Here is a 20,281-nt window from a genome sequence, read left to right as displayed (position 1 = left end):
TGTTATCTCAGGTTTTGTGAGAACTTTATTTGCTTCTGCTAGCCATAAATTACCAAACACATTACAATGAATGGTACAACTTGTCACGGTGCACTTTGGCACTGTAATGGCTATGGTGCTGGACCAATAATTCAAATCATGATTTCAATGCGTAATAGTGTCACTGATTACTTATTATTCCCTTTCATTCAAATTCTTAAATAATTAACAATCTTATCATGAAGAAAGGTTTGTAAAGTTTGAATATTACAGACGACTTTCAAGATACCTGTTTAGCAAATCAATAATAAGGAGACAGTGTTAAGATCACTAGAAGAATGATGAAGGAAATTAGAATACTTTATTAGAACATAAAATTCATCCCTTAGGTGATTAGTTAGACAACAGCTACACTGAATAGAAAAATTGGACAGATTTGAAACGTGAATTAAATTATAGGGTCAGAAGTCACACGACACCAGGTTATAGTCCAACAGTTTATTTGAAATCACAAGCTTTCGGAGTGCTGCTCCTTCATCAGGTGAAGTGGAGGTCAGCGCATAGGCACAGAATTTATATGCAGAGAGATAATGGCAAGATAATTCCAGGTAATTAGGAGTGTCAAAAGATAAGTACATGTAATGTGAGTGGAGTGTCGACAGGCTTAATAACAAGTCTTTGCACGTGATCAAAAGCCTCAAACAGTGTGAGTAAAGTGTCAACAGCTGAGTGGCAAAGTGAAAAGATTAATTAAGGCAGAGAGAGATAATTACAAAAAAAAACAAAAAATAAGATGGTGCTAGAGACAAACCAAATGGCTGGAATAACATGATAGGTATAAGCGTTGTGGTCTAACCTTGCCAACTGATAGCCAAGTTCTGTACACATTGGTACAGCCTCAGCCAAGATCTTGGGGTCATGATGTGCTACATGTAATCCCACTATACTGTTCTGTTTTGACACCATCACCTCGATAACTTGTTATTATTGCGCTACCTTAATTAGTTTGTACAGTTTTGGATCTCTTTTTACTTTGGTTAGACCCTTGTCATGCAACTCTTATACCTATCATGTTATTCCAGCCATTTGGTTTGACTCTAGCACTACCTTTTTTTTTGATTTTTTTTGTAATTATCTCTCTCTGCCTTAATTAATTGGATCATAGGTCATCCCTTCACTTGCTATTCAGCTGTTGACACTTACCTCACACTGTTTGGCACTTTTGTTCACCTTCAGGACTTGTTATTAAGCCTGTCAACACTCCACTCATACTACATGTACTTATTTTTGACACTCTTAATTACCTGGAATTATCTTGTCATTATCTCTCTGCATATAAATTCTGTGCCTGTGCACTTCACTCCACTTCACCTGACAAAGGTGCAGCACTTCAAAAGCTTATGATTTCAAATAACCCTGTTGGACTGTAACCTGGTGTCATATGACTTCCGACTTTGTCGACCCCAGTCCAACACCAGTACCTTCACATCATGAATTATATAGAAAGCACAGAGAAAAGTAAATCAAAAATAGCAATTTAATTTGAAGAGCGAGCAGAAGTGGGGTTTATTTGCTGGAGGAACACAGGTGGTCAGGCAGCATCAGAGGGGCAGGAAAGTCAACATTTTGGGTTTAAACCCTTTATCGGTCCCGATGAAGGGTGTAAAACTCAAAACATCGACTTTCCTGCTCCTCTGATGCTGCCTGACCACCTGTGTTCCTCCAGCTCCACACTGTATTGACTCTGACTCCAGCATCTGTAGTTCTTGCTATCTCCGAGGCTTATTTGCTGATTGGTTCCCTATAGTGCTTTGATTTCTATAAACTCCCATGAAAACAGCAGTTACCTAAATGCAACTTCCCAGGCTGGTATCTAAAAGCGGGATGATCCCTAGATGATGCGTAAAATCGGTTTGGGATATCCTGTCGACATGTAACCCATTTTTGGTACGAAATCAATTGGTTTTCATATTGTACTTAGTGTGCTGCAGCCAAAATTTAAAATCCACATCCAATATTCAGTTCCAAATCTCAGTGATGCAGCAGCAATGCAACACGAAGGCATGCTGCTTAGTATAGTTAATGACTGTGTTAAAGGTCAAAGGAGTTCAGTTTATAGCTCTAGTTTTACATTGTCAATAATGCTAAAAACCTGGAGAGTGACAGAAAGATTCGGGTGAATTTGTAACTTACCTTGATATCCTCCAATTCCTGAGTCAAGAGAGATACTGTCTCTGTTTTCTGACTGTATGAATTTCTCATTTCCTGTATTTGATTCATCAGGACTGTTACAACTTCCTATAAAAAGAAATTCTGAAATTAGTAAATTCTACTATTTAAGAAATAGCTCATGGATGACTCATCAACTGCAAGTGCTTAATTTTAAGCATTACCACCACTTATTAGATACTGAACAAGAAACCATGGAGTTTCAACACTCACTCCTACATGTCAAACTTAGGTCTTTTCCAATTTTCCTGGTTTCAGCCAATTCAGGCTTTGGGTGCAGGTAGCACTATGGGAAAACGATATATTTAAAAAATAAACCCAGAAAAATCCTCAAAGTACATGAAGTGCACAAGAAAATTTGTGGATTTTAGTCTGAGAATTTCACTTTTCATGTTACCCAAATGATACTGCCAACATTTTCCAGTAAAGCACCAAAATAAGCTTTAATACATTTATTCCAAGCATATAGTGACAGCTACATAACTGGCTAGGCTACAGTAGCTGATGCACAGATGAACAAACTAGCAGTTTTAAATAAAGTTGAAAAACATCAGTAACTATATATCTATCAAGATATCCTATAAATGTAAAATTCTGTTCAAAGAATATCTGAAGTCATAAAATTGATTTTTAAAAAATTATTGGCTAGAAATACCCAAAGCCCAGAGAGGTTTAACAAGATTGGTCTGGTCACTTAACAATATTTCAGACCCCAAAGGATCCTCTTCAAACATTTTAGTGGCTAAGAGTGTGCTTGAATACAATGTGCTTACTTGTAGTCTGAACAATGCTGCAGATACTTCTTTTTACTCCACATAACTATAACAATTAAAACTTGTATTTTCATAGCATCTTTGACATCATACAACTTCCCAAGGTGCTTAAAGCATTACGCACAAGTCTGAAGTAAATCTGGCATCTACATACTGTTCTGCCTTCACACTTCTTTGTCACTTTTTCTTTTACAAAAGTACACAATAAGGAACTTAATAGGACTTAAAATACACTTGAAAAATTAACTGTCCTAGACACAACTTGGCTACAAAATAAAAATCAAAAGAACTGCGAATGCTGTAAAACAGGAACAAAAACAGAAGTTGCTGGAAAAGCTTAGCAATTCTGGCAGCATCTGTGGAGAAAAAAATCAGTTAACATTTTGGGTCCAGTGACCCTTCAGTTCTGAGGGAAAACTTCTGTTTTTGTTCACAACTTGGGTACAAAATGTGGCCATGAGACTTGGTAGGATTTTATCCTCATTTGCAATCCACAGCAGTGATGAACTGCAGCCTTGATCAGTTTACTGTAATACAAAGACGAGCAAAGATGTGTAAAGAATAACCCATAAAAGTTTACATCGAATTTGAACATCTGTTGCAACAACTTCCAACTCAGTTATACATACTTGTGCAGATTTCATGCTTATCAAGACAGCTATTGTAAAGTTAAATAATTATCCTTTTCAGTAATGATTTTAAAAATTAAACTGACCTGTGTTGGAATAATTGCTTGACCAATTAACATGAGCAAATCAGTTCTTTTAAAAAAGTAATGGATTCAGTAATGGACAACAAACCTTTTTATTCAAAAAGATTCAAAACTGTTTTGAGTTTACAGCAAGGAAACCATGCTGAAACCACTCCGATGGTACAGCTGATTATGCCAACAAATAATTAAGTAATACAGGCTAGAAAAAGTTCTATTCTTGAATGCTCTGTTATGTTGGATTAACTCACGCCATAGGTGGTGTGGAAAGGAAAAGCAAGGCCCTCTGACCATTATCCACCAGCCTCATTGAAATTGCAGTTATCATTACTGGAGCATAGGATCAAGCCTGGCCATGATATACTTTTACTGCAGAAAGTATGTTTTCAGAAAGGTAGGAGAAAACTAACAGGGAAAAAAAAAACATAAGCTACACTACATTTAAACGGAAACATCTTCAAATAAATACTAAGTTGTCATTTGGTAGTGATGATTGGCTGGCAATGCACTCTGTTTAGTAAAGGCACTGTCAAGAAGAATATATCAGTTAATGATGACTGACAGTTAACTGCCACGTTTTGTTTACATTTTCAACAACGCAGCTTCCTTTATTCATTCACAGGATGAGGGCGTCACTGGTTAGGCAGCATTTATTGCCCATCCCTAAATGCCTAGAGGTCAGTTAAGAGTCTACCACATTGCTGTGTGTCTGAAGTCGCATGTAAGTCAGAACAGGTAAGGATGGCAGTTTCCTTCCCTAAAGGACATTAGTGAACCAGATGGGTTTTTTCCTGACAATCGACAATGGGTTCACAGTCATCGTTAGACTCTTAATTCCAGATATTTATTGAGTTCAAATTCCACCATGTGCCATGGCGGGATTCGAACCCAGGTCCTCAAAATTTTATCTGGGTCGCTGGATTAACAGTCCATACCACTAGGCCATCGCCTCCCCCAAACTGGACTACTTGCCAACCAATTACCACTCTCCTCTCACAGAGTATGAAAATGGTATCCCCTTAAGTTTTATTCTTGCAAATTGTCTGACGGGTGCAAGGGGAAAAGCTTTGACAAAATGTTTGTTCTTTCAGCAATATTCAAATAAATACTAATTGTGTTGTGAAATAGATGGGTGCCAAATTAGTGTATCATTTCCATTGTTTCCTTCTGAGAAAAGTTCACCAGATTTCAATTACATGAACAGAGGGAAGAAGGAGCATTGCATAAGATTTCCTTTTGGATTGATAGGCAAAAAAATGCTGTTACTTTTCAGGTTGCTTCTCATACCTGGTCAGCAGCATTCTTCTTCTCTAGATCAGCGATTGTCTTTTTTGCATCATCCAGACTCTGCTCCTTATTTTTCAGTTCTATTGCCTTAAAAAGCAAAGTAAAACATAATGTTCATAAATCAAGAAATTATTCAAAAATATAAGAGTATTGTACCTCTTGCTACCGACTGGAAAGGCATCAGGAACAGATACACATGACACTTCAGATTTCAACTTTATAATTGGAGGTCAACTTGTTGAATTCACAACGCATCGCAAATATACAAAATGGAAGTAGTGATTGCAGATTTAAATAAGTCTTTTAAAGCAAGTGGCAAAGGCTTTGTGGAAGCCATTCTCAGATAGATCAGTCAGTTGTTATTAAGCCCAAGTCATGGGGTCTGAAACCACACATTGGGCACTCACTTCTCTTACTCAGTAATGTTTATTTATTGAAGGTTATGTTATGTTAATTTGTAGAAGAGAATAAATATTTTTGATAGTATCTGCTTTTAAAAGCAGATATTATCTCAATGTACTTCTAATGAGAATTTTAATAATACTGACTGACAAGTGAACAGAAAATTGTGGAGAACAATCAATCCTAACATAATACTGTTTTAATTTGCTCCCTAAATCAGGTTTCAGTTTGAGTATGAATTCTTAATTTAGGATGCCTGTCTAGTTGCAAATGATAATCACAGAGATATTCGCTGTATTTACACGTATACAACAAATGCTCCCCCTAGTGTTGTGAGACAAATAAACATTGTCTTGCAAAAGCTCATGTTGTATTGACATGCCTATGGTTCCTTAAGGAGTAAACAGTCTTTAACTTGGTGCAGAAGTAAAGTGACTAAATGGATTTGTATTTTAACACAGAAAGCACATGGTTTCCACTTCTGGATTTTTATATGCCAAATCTTTATTTGATGTATTGTAAACAGAGAGTCATAGAGATATACAGCATGGTAACAGACCCTTTGGTCCAACTCGTCCATGCCGACCAGATATCCTATATAAATCTAGTCCCATCTGGAAGCATTTGGCCCATATCCCTCTAAAACCTTCCAATTCACATACCCATCCAGATGCCTTTTAAATGCTGTAATCATACTAGCCCCCACCACTTCCTCTGGCAGGTAATTCCATATATGCACCACTTTCTGCATGAAAAAGTTTCCTCTTAGGTTCCTCTCACCTTAAAACTATGCCCTCTATTTTTGGAATCCCTCACCCTGGGGAGAAGACCATGTCTATTTACCCTATCATGCCTCTCATGGTTTTATAAACCTCTATAGGATCACCCCTCAGCCTCCAACACTCCAGGGAAAATAGCTCCAGCCTATTCAGCCTCTCCCCAGAGTTCAAACCTTCCAACCTTGGCAACATCCTTATAAATCTTTTCTGAACCCTTTCCAGTTTCACAACATCCTTCCTACAGCAGGGAGAATTGGCCGAACCAATGTCCTGTACAGCCGCAACACGACCTCCCAACTCCTATACTCAACTCGGTGACCAATAAAGGCAAGCATACCAAACACCACCTTCACTATCCTACCTACCTGCAACTCCACTTTCAAGGAACTATGAACCTGCAGTCCAAGGTCTCTTTGCTCAGCAACACTCCGTGTGATCAAACCTTCCTAACCAGCCTACCATGAAGAACCTTGTTGAACACCTTACCGAAGCCCATATCCACCGCTCTGCCCTCATCAAACCTCTTCGTTACTTCTTCAAAAAACTCAATCATGTTTGTGAGACATAATTTTCCCCGCACACAGCCATGTTGACTATCCCTAATCAATCCTTGCCTTTCCAAATACATGTAAATCCTGTCTCCTAGGATTCCCTCCGACAACTTGCCCACCACCCATGTCAGGCTCACTGGTCTTTGGTTCCCTGGCTTTTCCTTACCACCTTTCGTAAATAGTGGCACAACGTTAGCAAACCTCCAGTCTTCTGGCACCTCACCTGTGGCTGTCGATGATACAAATATCTCAGCAAGGGGCCCACAATCTCTTCCCTCGCTTCCCACAGTATAACACTGTTCAATAAACATACAAAAATCTTCACACCAACGGAACATTCTAAATGGTCCACTAAAAGAACTTTTTCAATGCCTCTGCTGCAACCCTGGCTTAAATAAGAAAAATAAGCTGAAATCAAGTTTGCAACGCTCACTGGCTAAACTTGCCAGCCTAACAGGAAGGGAAAGCTCACCATTTTGCTCTTGGGAATTTCTCAATATTTTAAATTTTAAAAAATGCAGGTTTTTGACAATAACCAAAATGAGCTTAAACACCACCCAGTTCAGGCTTCCCTGCCCTCTCAAAACATGAGCAGAAGTCAAGGCAGAAACCTTGGGAAAGAAGGAATATAACCAAATGAAACTTCAGGTGAAGCACAAAGCACAGCACTGCAGATGCACCCAAGGTTCTATCCCTCCAGGGAAGAGGGTGCATACAAGTGGGACAAACAAATATCTAGAGAAATTTGTAATTATTATAAATCTACGGCTAAGGTTAGGATAGAAGGGCAACTTTAGAAAGGTCCAAGAGTTAACTTCTGAGTTAGTACGTTACAACTTACTAGGCATACATTAGGTTACATCAGGAAATAACAATCACCAGTAATGAATTGAAAAAGATCTTTGTAAGAAAAACACTCAGATGGCATAATCCAGGAGTATTTTTGGATTCAGTCAAAAGTTCCCAAGGATCATTCTAACTTTGGTTTTAGGTATTTGCTCATGCCAGACACAGCCACATCAGCAAGAAGACTTTCAAAAATCATTTAAACAATCCTGGTTGCCTGGTTTTCCTTTTATCCTTGAATTGCAAATCTTGTCAATTGACTGAAATGGCTGGGAAAGTGATCTCTGCTTTTCTCAATTTGTTTCCATTTTACAATGACCATCTTTGAGCAAGAACTGTGTCCATTTATGCTCAAAGGCTGTATTTTCCCCCAGCCAGTAAATGTCACAAGAAAGAAAATTGCTTCCCTGTGTTTTAACTAGTAGGAATCTGAATACTGTAGAGATTGTAGGCTTAATATTCAGTTTATCCTAGATAATAGGATTCTGCAATGATTGTAGTCAAGTTGCTGGAAAGGAAGGCAGGGCATGTGGAAGCAATAAGCCAAACTCAGAAGATTAAGTTACACAATACTACAGGAGCAAACCACTGGGATATTGAACCCACAAACGTGAAAGAAACTGATTATATTAAATAAAAAAGGGTATGCTCAGTTTCTATTCAGATCTTCTTAGAATCATATATACCTGATGTTCAGTCTTCAACATTAGACCAGAAAACTGTTGCTTCAGCAGATCTTTTTCATCCAAGGCCTTCAAAAGCTCCCTGCATAAAGGTACATGAACAAGTTGATGAAAAATAAACAAAGTTGCAGTTCAGAACAGCTATTGTCAAAACAATAAAAATACAAACATTAATATCTTTACTGAAAGAAGTAAAATATTTAATATAACTCTTAATAACCTGATTAAAATAGCTTCTCCAGCACCATCTATGTACAAGTATCCATTAGAAATGCATTAAATATTTATTTATATCTCAGTATGTTATCAAAGTCAGACAGAGATGTAGCTTGATGTTAATAAGTTGTCAGAAGTAATTATGTAATAGAAATGCATAGTGAAAGTACCAAATCTTTGCTCTTTTCCAATTTTCTACAACCCAATAGACTTTAGAAAGAGGAGGCTGCATTGGAAAATGTGAATTCCACGTCTGAAGAACACACGGGCTAAGAGCAAAGCCAACAGTTGCACAAGCTAAGCAACTAACTGCATTCTTTGTGGTTCACATTCATATCAACCTTGCTTTAAATAGAGAAATGCATGCTTAATGCCATGCTGTTTTAGACATCTGGATGGTACAGAATCCTGGATCTGTTCTAAGCACAAAGCTCTGGAACACTTCCAAAAAATACCAAAATTCAAAAGCAGAACAAAATCATAAACCACAAGGTTTTCTATCATGCAGGGCTCAAAAGCATGGGATTATAATCCACGAAGTTCAATTTATATATGCAGGTCAGTTAGAATTAGAATTAGGTTTTAGTGTCATGTGTTCTGAAGTACAAGGATATATGAGTACAATGAAAAATGTACAAAGTTGCCATTCCTGGTGCCATCTTAGGTACAAAGGTAACTAGATACAAAATCTTAGGTAAAAAGTAGAAAAATAAAGAAATAAAGTTAAAAGTTCAACATTACAGTCCTTCTTAAGTGTTCAAGTCTCTTGCTTGGATAAATACAGAATTCCCAGGCAGATTTGTGGTGGATAACTGCCTCAGAACAAACAACATCAAGGTTGTCAGTGTAGTGATTGTAATAAAGTCAGCCAGGTGGACCTCATAGAATGAATTCCCTTATTGGGGCTGTTAATCTGGTCAAATCAGGAGGCCTGGCTGACCGATATAAACAGCAGTCTCAGAGGTTCTATTCACTCAGATCTGGATCAGTGTCAAGGGCTCACCATGTGGAAATAATGCGTGACTTGGTGATAGTATACTACCTCTGTCAAGTTATTTCAGTCAGTACAAACAATATAAAGACACCCTAAAAAAAAAAGTCTCAAATTTCTGCATTAAAGATTGCCTTGCTTGGGAAAATGCTATGACCAACCAGCCCACACGAGGATAAGTTCAGAAATTTAGTTCAGCAAGTTGAGGACCTTCTTAGTAAAACTTGCAATATCCAAATCAAAGGAAGCTGCTGCAGCAGCAGAAACTCCCCTGAGCACCAACAACTAAAAAATGAACTGCCAGATCTACAGATACCATACCAATCCTGCATTGGATTCTGCAGTTTTGTGAGGGCCTGCATATTCCAATAAAATCATTTGCAGCTTGGGCACATTTTAAAAAATAATAATTGAACATAAAACAAAATGCCAGTAGAAAAGATTTTTCTTTATAGCTTGCAGTCTGTACACCGAGATGTCAAAAAAACTTACTTGGAGTTGTTTTCAATGTCCTGTTGAAGCTGTGAAGCAAGTTTTTGAGTTCGTTCTTTTTCAGTCTCTAAATGCTCCATTAAAGACTACATTTAATGCAAAAGAAAAGTAAGGAGAAAATTTAAAATTAATTCCAATATGCATCAGGTAAAAGGGAACAATTCATATACGTTTCCAAGTAGAGTTTTAAAACACATTGTATATGGATGGTATGGATAATTAGATATAGATTCATTTCCATGTTGCACATGTTTAGTTGAGTGGGAATAGCTGACAACAGCTGCTGATAGCACAATGGGAGAAATCAACAATCATTTTCCATATGAGTTACTATTAATCAATTAAGATTCATCTTTTGCTTTCTATGTATAAACTGTGTAAAGAACAATAATTTTTAATTAAATCATGCACTACAAAACAAAACTACGTTCCTCACTGGAATTATATACATATATGTATTAGTTCCAGTGCAAACCTACAGCTCTTAAGAAGTGTCAAAAAGGGAATTAAAAACACTCTCATCCAATGCTAACTAAGTTCTATGCTGAAAATCATGTTTACTTGAAACCAAATTTAGATTCTACACAAGACAATTGGAAATTTTGGGCAGATGACTGAGGGAAGATCCTTATCACTAATGTCTAAACTCTTCTTTAAGACAGATCTGAGGGTATGTTAAGATGCTCCAAATCAGAGCTTAAAACTTAAGCTGCCCTTCAATAAAACAGATTGCAATACTGAAACAATGAAGCATTAAATTCAGTGTATCACTTAATTAGAAACTACCTTTTCTTCGTTCTCAAAGACTCCTGGCTTCATGTGTTATGGTCAACAACATGCTGGAAAGAAAAACTCTATCCTCCCTGAACGCTTTTGTCAAATGAACCTAGTGGTTAAATGTCCTCCTCCACACAAGCAAAAATTAGGTCAACTACAATCATTCTTTGTACACATAATTTACATGCATTTAAGTCTCTCCTTTACTTACACAAATTTCCGTTCGTAACTCTTCATTTTCTACCTTCATCTGTTCTAGATTCTCATGCAGATGGTCAGTTTCATATGCTTTAAACTCCATAACTTCCTGTAGATTATCGTAAGAGTCTTGGAGCGACCTCTTCTCTTCCAGGACTCTCTCATATTCCAGCCTAGTATCAAAAGGTGTTTATTAGATAAGAACCTTATTTAGTACAATCACCACACCACTAAAGATTACAAAATAAAGCTCTTCTATTCAACTCCATGGCCTGTATTTTGCAGCAGTAACGACAATGAAACTGTCAGCCCTTAGGCATTACTCTTTTGAAACTAACAGCTATCTGAAGTCCATTGTGCAGTTAAATGTGGAAATCCAGAAGTTGCTATCAGACAATTCTAGACTTCTCCACAGAGTACATAGTTAAGATCCTTGCAGACTTGCAAGCAATTATAAATCACTGAACTGGGAATCTTACCTTTCACACTGTAATACAACTAAAAACCACTGAAAAAGTTACATTTCATCGACAACTGTATTTATATAGCTCCTTTAATGTAGTAAAGACCTTATGCATTTTACAGGTTCCTTAGGTCATTGAGCTACATAAGAGGTTATTAGGAGAGACGATCAAAAGCTATGTCAAAGAATTAGTTTTTATGGAGCACCTTTAAAGAAGAAAGAGAGATAGACCAGCTGAGGTGTTCAGACAGGGAATATCAGAGTTTGGGGTTTTGATAATTGAAGACATTGCCACTAATAGGCAGCAATTAAAATCATGTTGCTCATGCGAGTTGTTCAGAGATAGAGGGTGAGGTCACAGAGGAATCTGAAAATAAGGATGAGAATTTTTTTAAATACTGTAACTGTGCCCATGTCTACAACTTCCTCAGGAAGTTCATTCCACACACAAACTACCCTCTGTGTAAAAAATTTGTTTCTCATATCTTTTTTAAATCTCTCTCCTCTCACCTTAAGAATGTGCCCCCCACTCTTGAAATCTCCCATCCTAGGGAAAAGGCACCTACCATTAACCCTACATAGACCTCTTATAATTTTATAAACCTCTATAACATCACCTCTCAACCTCCTACGTGCCAATGAAAAAAGCCCCAGCCTATCCGGCCCTTTCTTTAAAATCAAAGCATTAATTAATCAGGAGAGCGGTTATGGGTGACTTGGTGCAAATTAGGGTAAGCAAGTTTTAGACGACCTCATGATTACAGAAAATAGACAGTGGAAGTCTGGGATTGGAATAGTAAAGTCTAGGGATAAGTTAGAGTTTCAGCAGTTGATGCAGTGTGGCAAGGATGAAATCAACCAATATTACGAAGGCAGATGCAGGTTATTTTAGTGGTGAGCATGTAACCTCATTCCAGGTTCTAATGTCAACTCGGCCATGAAGAGGGACAGAATTGAAAGCTTAAGAGTGGAGATGTGGTAGGTACTGAAAACATGGTTTTAATCTTCTCAAAATTTAAATTGAGGTAGTACTGCATGTCAGACCAGCAGTCCAACAATTTGGAGACAGTGGAGGTGTCAACAGAGGTGACGGTGACATAGACATTGATCTCATTAATGTACATCTGGAATCAGATGTGTATTTGTGTGATGTTGCTGGGGAGCAACAAAGATGAGGAATAAGAGGCGGCCAAGGATAGATCCTTAGGGACACTACAGCTAACTCTGTGGAAGAATGATGTGGACTTGCAGGTTTTGGACTGGGGTGCACAAAGTCAGAAATTACACAACACCAGGTTATAGCCCAACAAGTTTATTTGAAATCACAAACTTTCAGAGCACAGCCTCTTCATCAGGAGGAGAGAGAGAGAAGAGCACACAGAGACAGAATTTATAGGCAAAGAGATCAAGGGCAGAGCGATCAAAAGATCTTGTGATTTCAAATAAATCTGTTGGACTATAACCTGGTGTCATGTGACTTCTGACTTTGTGGAAGAAGGAAGAGGAGCCATTGCAAGTGCTTCTCCAGCTACAAATCGATGCGATGAACTAGGACCTAGATGATGGTGGAGAGGTGTTCAATGAGAATGGTGTGATCAGCCAAATAAAAGTTGCTGATTGGTTGGGCCATCATTGGCATTAAGATAAAGCAAGAATAGTCACCTGTCAGTCTTGCCCCAACCAATCAGCACACTCCGTTTGTATTATATAAAACAGTGTCCCTTTATTAAAATCTATTTTTTTCCATTTGACCTCTGACAAGTGCAAGACAAAAAGTTTCAACTTTTAGCAATGTTTTACTTATGTACTACAAAGCAATTATCTATATAAAAGTCTCCAGCAGGTAGGGGTTTGGGAAGGGGGGCAGAGGAGAAGATTGATTGGAGGCATTCAAATGGACTTGCATAGTTCTTAGTGGGGAGTAGCTAGCTTTTAAATGACGTACCATGTCACACTTGCTACTAAGAATCTACCTAGCCCTGGAAAAATTATTATATCATTTGTGTGATATCAAATATTTCTTTTCTGATAAAATTTCAAAGCTTTGTAGCTATAATTCTTTTAGAAAATGGTACTAAAAAGCTTCTAATGTGTAACTCCAAAACATTTATTCTGCTTTTTGCAAATCTGAGTAAAAGAGGTGAAGGATGATCAATGCATTTTACTTCGTGATTTGCTGCAAGTAGTTGCTAATCCTGCTTGATCACATCACTGTTGCTAGGCCCCTTGCAGCAGAAGATTCAAAATCAATGTTGGAAGTATAATCCATGTCACAGAAATAGCTGAATTTTCTGGTCAGCAATGAAATGACAGTGCTTGCTGCTTACCTGGAGTGAAACTGATCACAAGATCCAGCCAGTACAGTTAACAAATAGTTTATTTTTAAAAAAAGCCAGATTAGTAGACATGGCATTAACCATACCTGATGTTATCCAGCTGTAACTGGACATTTATGAACTGCTCAGAAAGATGACTATGCTCTGCATCTTGTTTAATTTTGTAGGAGCTATATTCTTCCTTTACATTGGTAAGCTCTTTGTCAGCTGAATGCAGCACAACACGCAAGTCGTTTACTTCACTCTGTAATACTGTCAAAACAAAAAGTAACTGCCATCATTAATTCACAACTTTTAGAGTCAGCTATCATATATTTGGATATTAACAAACAAAAACCATTAAAAAAGAGGTGACTGCAAGAAAGCAGGCCAATTCAATAACTGTTTGCAATGGCAAGGTTCATGGCCTAAATTGGAAGATTCAGTATTTAATAGATCAAGCTTTCAAAAAGATAAGTAGGGTGAGTTCAATAGAAAACCAAACTCAATGCGAGTACAGGTCAAATTACTAGCCTTATAACTCCACGATGAATTAACTTTCCCAAGGGAAGTGTAACCTCACTGAATTTTGTCACAAGTCTAATCAGTAAATATCTGGTCCCTAAGCTTTTTCCATACATGTATGAACTGCTTAAAAACCACACAAATGGCAAGATCCAAAATACTGTTTTCACTACATGATTTCGTTCAAAATTGAAAAATTATATAGTAGCACAAACCAGGAAAGAGGATGAAACAGATTAAAAACTGACTAGAAAGGAAAAATAAGTGCAAAGAAGTAATTAACAAATCACAAACAACAAAACATTAAAGAATTCATTGGATAAATAACTAACCAAGTTGGGGAGAGGTCAGTCAAAAGGTTATACATAAAAATTTAAACCGGCGATGAAATTTGGCAATAAATGGCAAAGTAAAATTAGTACTGACAAATGCAAGTACAACATGTTGGAAGAAAGAATGAGCAAAATAATGAATTAGCATGTGGGAATGTTTAGAGAAAAACGGGAACAACAGAAGATGCAGTACACTCAACTGAACGATGTATAAAAGCAATTAAAAACAGAATGGTAGGACGAATAGCCAAAACACTGAATGCAAGGTATGTTGCAGCCTTAGAATACAATGTCAGATGTTACTTATGTTCTAAGAGTCTTCAAGTGATGGTACTGTTCAGATAGATATTTCTGAGTAGGAATCAGGTTAAACCCCAAGTACACTCCATTCTGGAAATCACACAAAAGGTTGACATGGTAGAAATTCAGTTCTAACATGTAGTTGCAAATTGGAACAGGAGTGATGTATAAATGCAAGATCGTTAAGCAGGAATATGTTGACAATGTGAGACGAAGTAGCATGAACATAGTAGCTGAAGGCTCACATGCAGCACAAGTACAGAATTGCACCAAATGGACCAAAATATTGCAGATGCTGGAAATCTGAAAAAAACACAGGTAATGCTGGAGTAACTCAGCAAGTCTGGCAGAATTGGTGTAGAGAAAAACAGAGTTAATAGTTCAAGTCCAATATGACTCTTCTTCAAATCTGGAAAGGGTTGGTAAGTGGTGATTTGTATACTTTTGATGGAGGAGAAGCAAGGAAAAGAGATGCTATGAGTTGGCAGGATTGTAATGGTTGTGGCTGGGCAGGCTATTCTCCAGAAACAGAAACAGAGAAATCAAGGGAGGAGAGGGAAGTGTCAGCATATCTCTAGGACTTTCTGTGTTTGGGCCAAATGGTCTGTTTCTGTGCTGTACATTCTATATAAATTGGTGGTTTAAATACTGTTTGGCCAGCAGCAGGCTGCAGTATTATTTCAACTACAATTCAGATCAAGCCAAGATAGCACTGAATTCATGCACCCATTAGAATAATGACTACCCTATTACCTTGGGCATCTTAAAATTTAGCTCAACTATGGGACACCAGAGCACTGACTAAAGCTAACACATGATCCAGAGTTTATAATCTACAGCAGAAATAAAAAAAAATACACAATGCATTACGCTAATGCAATAATTTAAGCATGTATTTCACTTACTCTCATTTTTATTCTGACAATCGTGCAGCTCTTTCTCAAAAAATGCATTCTTCATAATCAGCTTCTGTTGGTCCTTGTTTCTATCATTCCGTTCAGATATGATGAGCTAAGAGCATTTGGTCAAATAAAATATTACATATGTTATTAATGTACCTTAAAACTAGAATTATAGATATTTTCTAAATCAACTTGTTCTGATGTTTATTACACACTTCTGGAGCAGTTGGGACTTGAATTGTATACTTACTCATATCAGCAGTGACATGTGCATTTAATGCAAACAAAAAAGTGCATACTAAAAAGAACAAGGACTTCATTCAAAATTGGTGACAATGAACTCCTCACTCCTTTGCAAGGAATGGGGGAAAGGGAACAGACGTATTGTAGCTGGTAGTGGAAAAAACGTCAGGGGTTGCAGTTGCTTGCCAAGGTAATCCTCAATTTACCAAAGTACAGCAAGGCTGAAGAAAATTGGGGTTATCTAATTAGATCTGGCAAATTAATGACTAGACTAGGTTCGCCTCTTTAAATCACTTAAGTTTGCGTCTGTTGAGCTTGAAGAAACAGAGCTGGGGCCGTGATAGAAAAAACACAAGGATGAATAAGAGTACCAGATTTGGCAGCACTGTAGCTGGGAGAGTTTAACAGCTGAAGTATATGGAGGAACTGGGATTAGAAGATGGCAGGGAAATGTGGATGGTGAGGAATACAAAGAAATAGAGTTTTGCATTTCTCATCAGTGACCAAGATTATATGAATTAGAGAGATTATGGAAGATGACAAGGACAGAAAGGCAATGGACAGGGGTGGGAGAACTATTAGATGGGCAGCAAGGATAAAGGGAGAACAGTAAAAACAGATTTTTCTGCTCTGTAAAAGAAAAATTGCATTTTTCATACTTCTCATGAACGAATACATACTTGCAAGTTTAAATGAAGTAGTTATTGGGGACAAACAGACACAAAAGAACTGCAAGATTTACGGGTGTCTAAAAAAAATCTACCTCATTCATTTGAGCAGAATGATGTTCCAGTTTGTCAATGTTCTGTTGAAGTTTTACATTTTTGCTCTCTGCTTCATCTAGCTTAGTCTGGAGATTAGACAACTGCTCCTATAAAACCAAAACCAGTTTTAGTTTGCTGACATATTTAACCATTTCTAGCATAAATGAAAACATGTATATATTTTTTAGAAGTTAATTTTCAAATAACACAGCACACTTAGAATAGGATGATCTGCACAGAAGATGGCATTCAACCAGGCAGACTCAGGCCACATTTTAAAATAAAGATGATACTAAATTCTTCTGGAAAACTTAAATAGGCAGGTAATGCAAAACAAAGAGAATACCAATGAGTCTCTCCACAGTACTCTTCTTCAATTATTGCTGCGAAAGTGTAAATCACTCCAAAGTACTTCAATTCAAAGGTGACATTAGTCAGTCAGTGTCAATTTCACGCTGCAATAAGCAGATACTACAGCTATGAATGCCTTTAACGATCACACAGTCACTTAACTTAGTACTATTCCTCCAACTTTTCAAAATGTTTATTTTTTAATATACTTATTCTCTTCCCTTTGTAAATATATGGATTTCACTTCCACTACTACTACTAGTGTGGCATTCTAACTCTCAATGAGAGCAAGTGTCTAATTTAACTTATTAAAAGCTTTTGTCATTCTCAACACTTGTATCAAGATGTCCTCGTAAAATTCCGTGATAATGCGAGACAGAAACGCAACACCATTTTAATCAACCTGTGCTCATCAACCGTCAAAGGAGACACCAGTGTACACAATACGAATTTATTCTGCCAGTGAGATAACAATGCAATTAGCAGAGTAGGCAGGATTCTAATCAAAAAGGATTCATATTGGTTGCTGGTGCCAGATCTTCTAATCCATGAAGCCCACAATGCCCCAATTATTTTCTGGGAACAGCACTAAAATATTTCAAAGAACTGCTAGCAAACAGTTGTTTTGCAAGATCAATTTATTTCTTTGAGGATGCATTCAGCATTCACTTATTTTTCATTCCCTGAGGGAAAAAGATTTTGTAACAAAGCTCTACTTTATGCCTTCAACATATAATCTAAGATTACAGCAGTACCTAAAGACTGCTGTACTGCTGGAAGAGACAGCATTCAGCCAAGACATTAAACAAAGCCTCTGCATATCATGGCCCTATTTGAAAAGCAGGAGTTTTGCCTGGTGCCATGTCCAACATTTATCCCCAAGTCCATGTCATCAAACACTGATTGACTGATTATTCCTCACTTGCTTTTTTTTTGGGAGGGGGGTGTCTTTACTTGGCTGTACAATTTTTTTTTTGCACTGTTACCTCCTTAAAAAAATTACTGCACTTCAAAACGTTGCTTTTATTTATTGGGGATAAACCAGAATGTATTCAAGCAAAATATTAATGTAAATTCATATCCACTTACAACAATGCCACGTTTTCTATCCTACACAATCACTTTAAATATATAAACACATCACATAAAACAAGTTATTTGAATACAAGCAAAGACTGAACTGCAATAAGCATCAGAAGTTATTAACAAAGAAAAAACTTTCCAATACAAAATGATGTAGTGTGTTTTGGCCAAGGCATGGAAATTTTCATCGGAGTCATCCAACTGTCAAAAAAACACTAACTTGGACCATTCGAAGCTCTTCAGCAATCGCTTCATAAGCCTGTTCATTCATTTCAGGTGGCAAAGTCTCATTCATTATATCACCTTCTGGAGTCTCTGGCTCCATTTCTGCGCAGAGACCAGGCGTTCCTTCGGGACTCATTCGTAGAATCATTCGAGATCGTAGATTGTAAATAGACTTTGTTGGTGTGGTCAAATTCTAATTAGACATGAAATAGGTATTAGAATTTAACCTTGTATCAGTAAACACCACTATTTAATCCAGATCTAAGCACAATGGGGCAGTAAATGGGAAAAGAGAAACAGCTACAGCAGTTCAAAAAAACATTATTCTAGTCGTAGAAACTAGATGTATTTTGTTTTGCTATACAAAGGCTCTTAAAAATAAATTAAGGGATATCAACAAATCACACACCATGATGACTTGGATACATTGAAAATCCTCATCCTGCCGAGTTAGAATTCCCAGATAATAATACTGTGGGTTTACGTTCACCACACAAAGTCATAGTGATCTACAGAAAAAGGAACCTGTGCTGGTCAAAAACTACCCCCTAACTATTCTAATTCATTTTCCAACACTTATTCCAGAGCTTTGCATGCCTTGGCATTGTAAGTGCACATCTAAATACTTCTTAAATGCTATAAGGGTTTCTGCCTCTACCACCCTTGCTGACAGTGAGTTCCAGATTCCTAACATGCCGAGCGAAAACATTTTTCCCTCACATTCCCTTTACTTCGAATCTATGCCCCCAGTCATAGACCCCTCCCATCAAGAAGAAAATTCCTTCCTGGCTATCCTATCTATGCCCCTCAATTTTATACATCTCAATCATATCCCCTCCTCAGTCTCCTCTGTTGCAAGAAAAATAACCCCAGTCTCTCCAATCCCTCTTCAGAACTACAGACAGCAGTGGTTTAAGGCAGCCCCAAAGCAACTAGGGATAAGCAACAAACGCTGGCAGGAAATTTCACTGCAATCATTATCCTCATTGATTCATTTTACTTCTAAATTCTTCAGCCTAAACAAAATATCCCAGAGGTTTTCAAAGCCTGACCAGAAACAATTTTTCTTAATAAAGCAAACAGCATTTACACAAACAAACTTTGAATGACATGGTGCTCTGGTGCATTCACTGACTCACCAATAAATGACAGCATTAGTTCATGTCACAAGGATAATTTTCTCATCAGCATTAACTATAGCAACAATGGACACAATTTGCTTCCATTGTAAATCTCCTTGATTTTTGGAGCAAGATATTAAATTCTACAATCAATAAAAATAAAGCCTTTTTTGCTAAATTTGTGCAAATGGATGATGGAGTAAAGCCCTGAGAATTCAAGTCTCCATTGAAATCAATTATTTTTCAACAAACCGCAGCTGTATTTGTAGTGTTTAAAATCTCCTCATTATTTTAGTAATGGAGTATGCCAATAAATATTACCTTGATTGTTTCAACATGCATCTTATTTAGCTGGGAGACTTCCTGACGTGTGAGAGCTTTAGTCGCCTCCAAAATATTTTCTAGATGCTGGTTGGCCTTTTGAAGAGTGTGGACCTCTGATTCCAACTCCATTTGTCTCTTCCTAATGATCATACAAATCTTAGTTCATAAAAATTAATTAGTCAGAACAAAAAAAATCAGCAGCACAAATCAGTATAAATTCAGGGAATTAGCCAAAAATTGAGCTTCATGGTATATGTAGGCACAGACATTAAAATTGGTAACTCTAAGTAGGCTCATATTGGAGCAAATAAGGATTTCTGTATCACTTCAGTGTAAAACTACAATGAAGAAAGTACACAAAACATTTGTAACCTCTGGTCATCTTGGTCGGGATGTAAATCTCCACATGCTGGGCTTTATA

At 37.3% G+C, this 20,281-nt stretch overlaps 1 protein-coding gene across 1 annotated transcript in view; it reads right to left on the bottom strand.

Moving 5' to 3' along the window:
* LOC109935219 (kinesin-like protein KIF15-A) overlaps positions 1–20,281 on the bottom strand; it is a 94,092-nt gene that overhangs the window by 32,294 nt on the left and 41,517 nt on the right. The window contains exons 7-16 of the mRNA XM_048609196.1: positions 19,858–19,999; positions 18,411–18,608; positions 16,756–16,863; positions 15,753–15,858; positions 13,798–13,963; positions 10,926–11,085; positions 9,938–10,023; positions 8,242–8,320; positions 4,978–5,064; positions 2,173–2,277 (exon numbers count right to left, since the gene is read on the bottom strand). Of these exons, the coding sequence (XP_048465153.1) occupies positions 2,173–2,277; positions 4,978–5,064; positions 8,242–8,320; positions 9,938–10,023; positions 10,926–11,085; positions 13,798–13,963; positions 15,753–15,858; positions 16,756–16,863; positions 18,411–18,608; positions 19,858–19,999 (1,237 nt within the window). The remainder of the gene's footprint in view (positions 1–2,172; positions 2,278–4,977; positions 5,065–8,241; positions 8,321–9,937; positions 10,024–10,925; positions 11,086–13,797; positions 13,964–15,752; positions 15,859–16,755; positions 16,864–18,410; positions 18,609–19,857; positions 20,000–20,281) is intronic.

Source organism: Rhincodon typus, chromosome 2, assembly GCF_021869965.1.
Source record: "Rhincodon typus isolate 14 chromosome 2, sRhiTyp1.1, whole genome shotgun sequence".
In the NCBI taxonomy this organism is placed as follows: domain Eukaryota; kingdom Metazoa; phylum Chordata; class Chondrichthyes; order Orectolobiformes; family Rhincodontidae; genus Rhincodon; species Rhincodon typus.
Note: the sequence above shows the minus strand (reverse complement) of the source record. Positions and strands in the feature narration are given on the sequence as shown.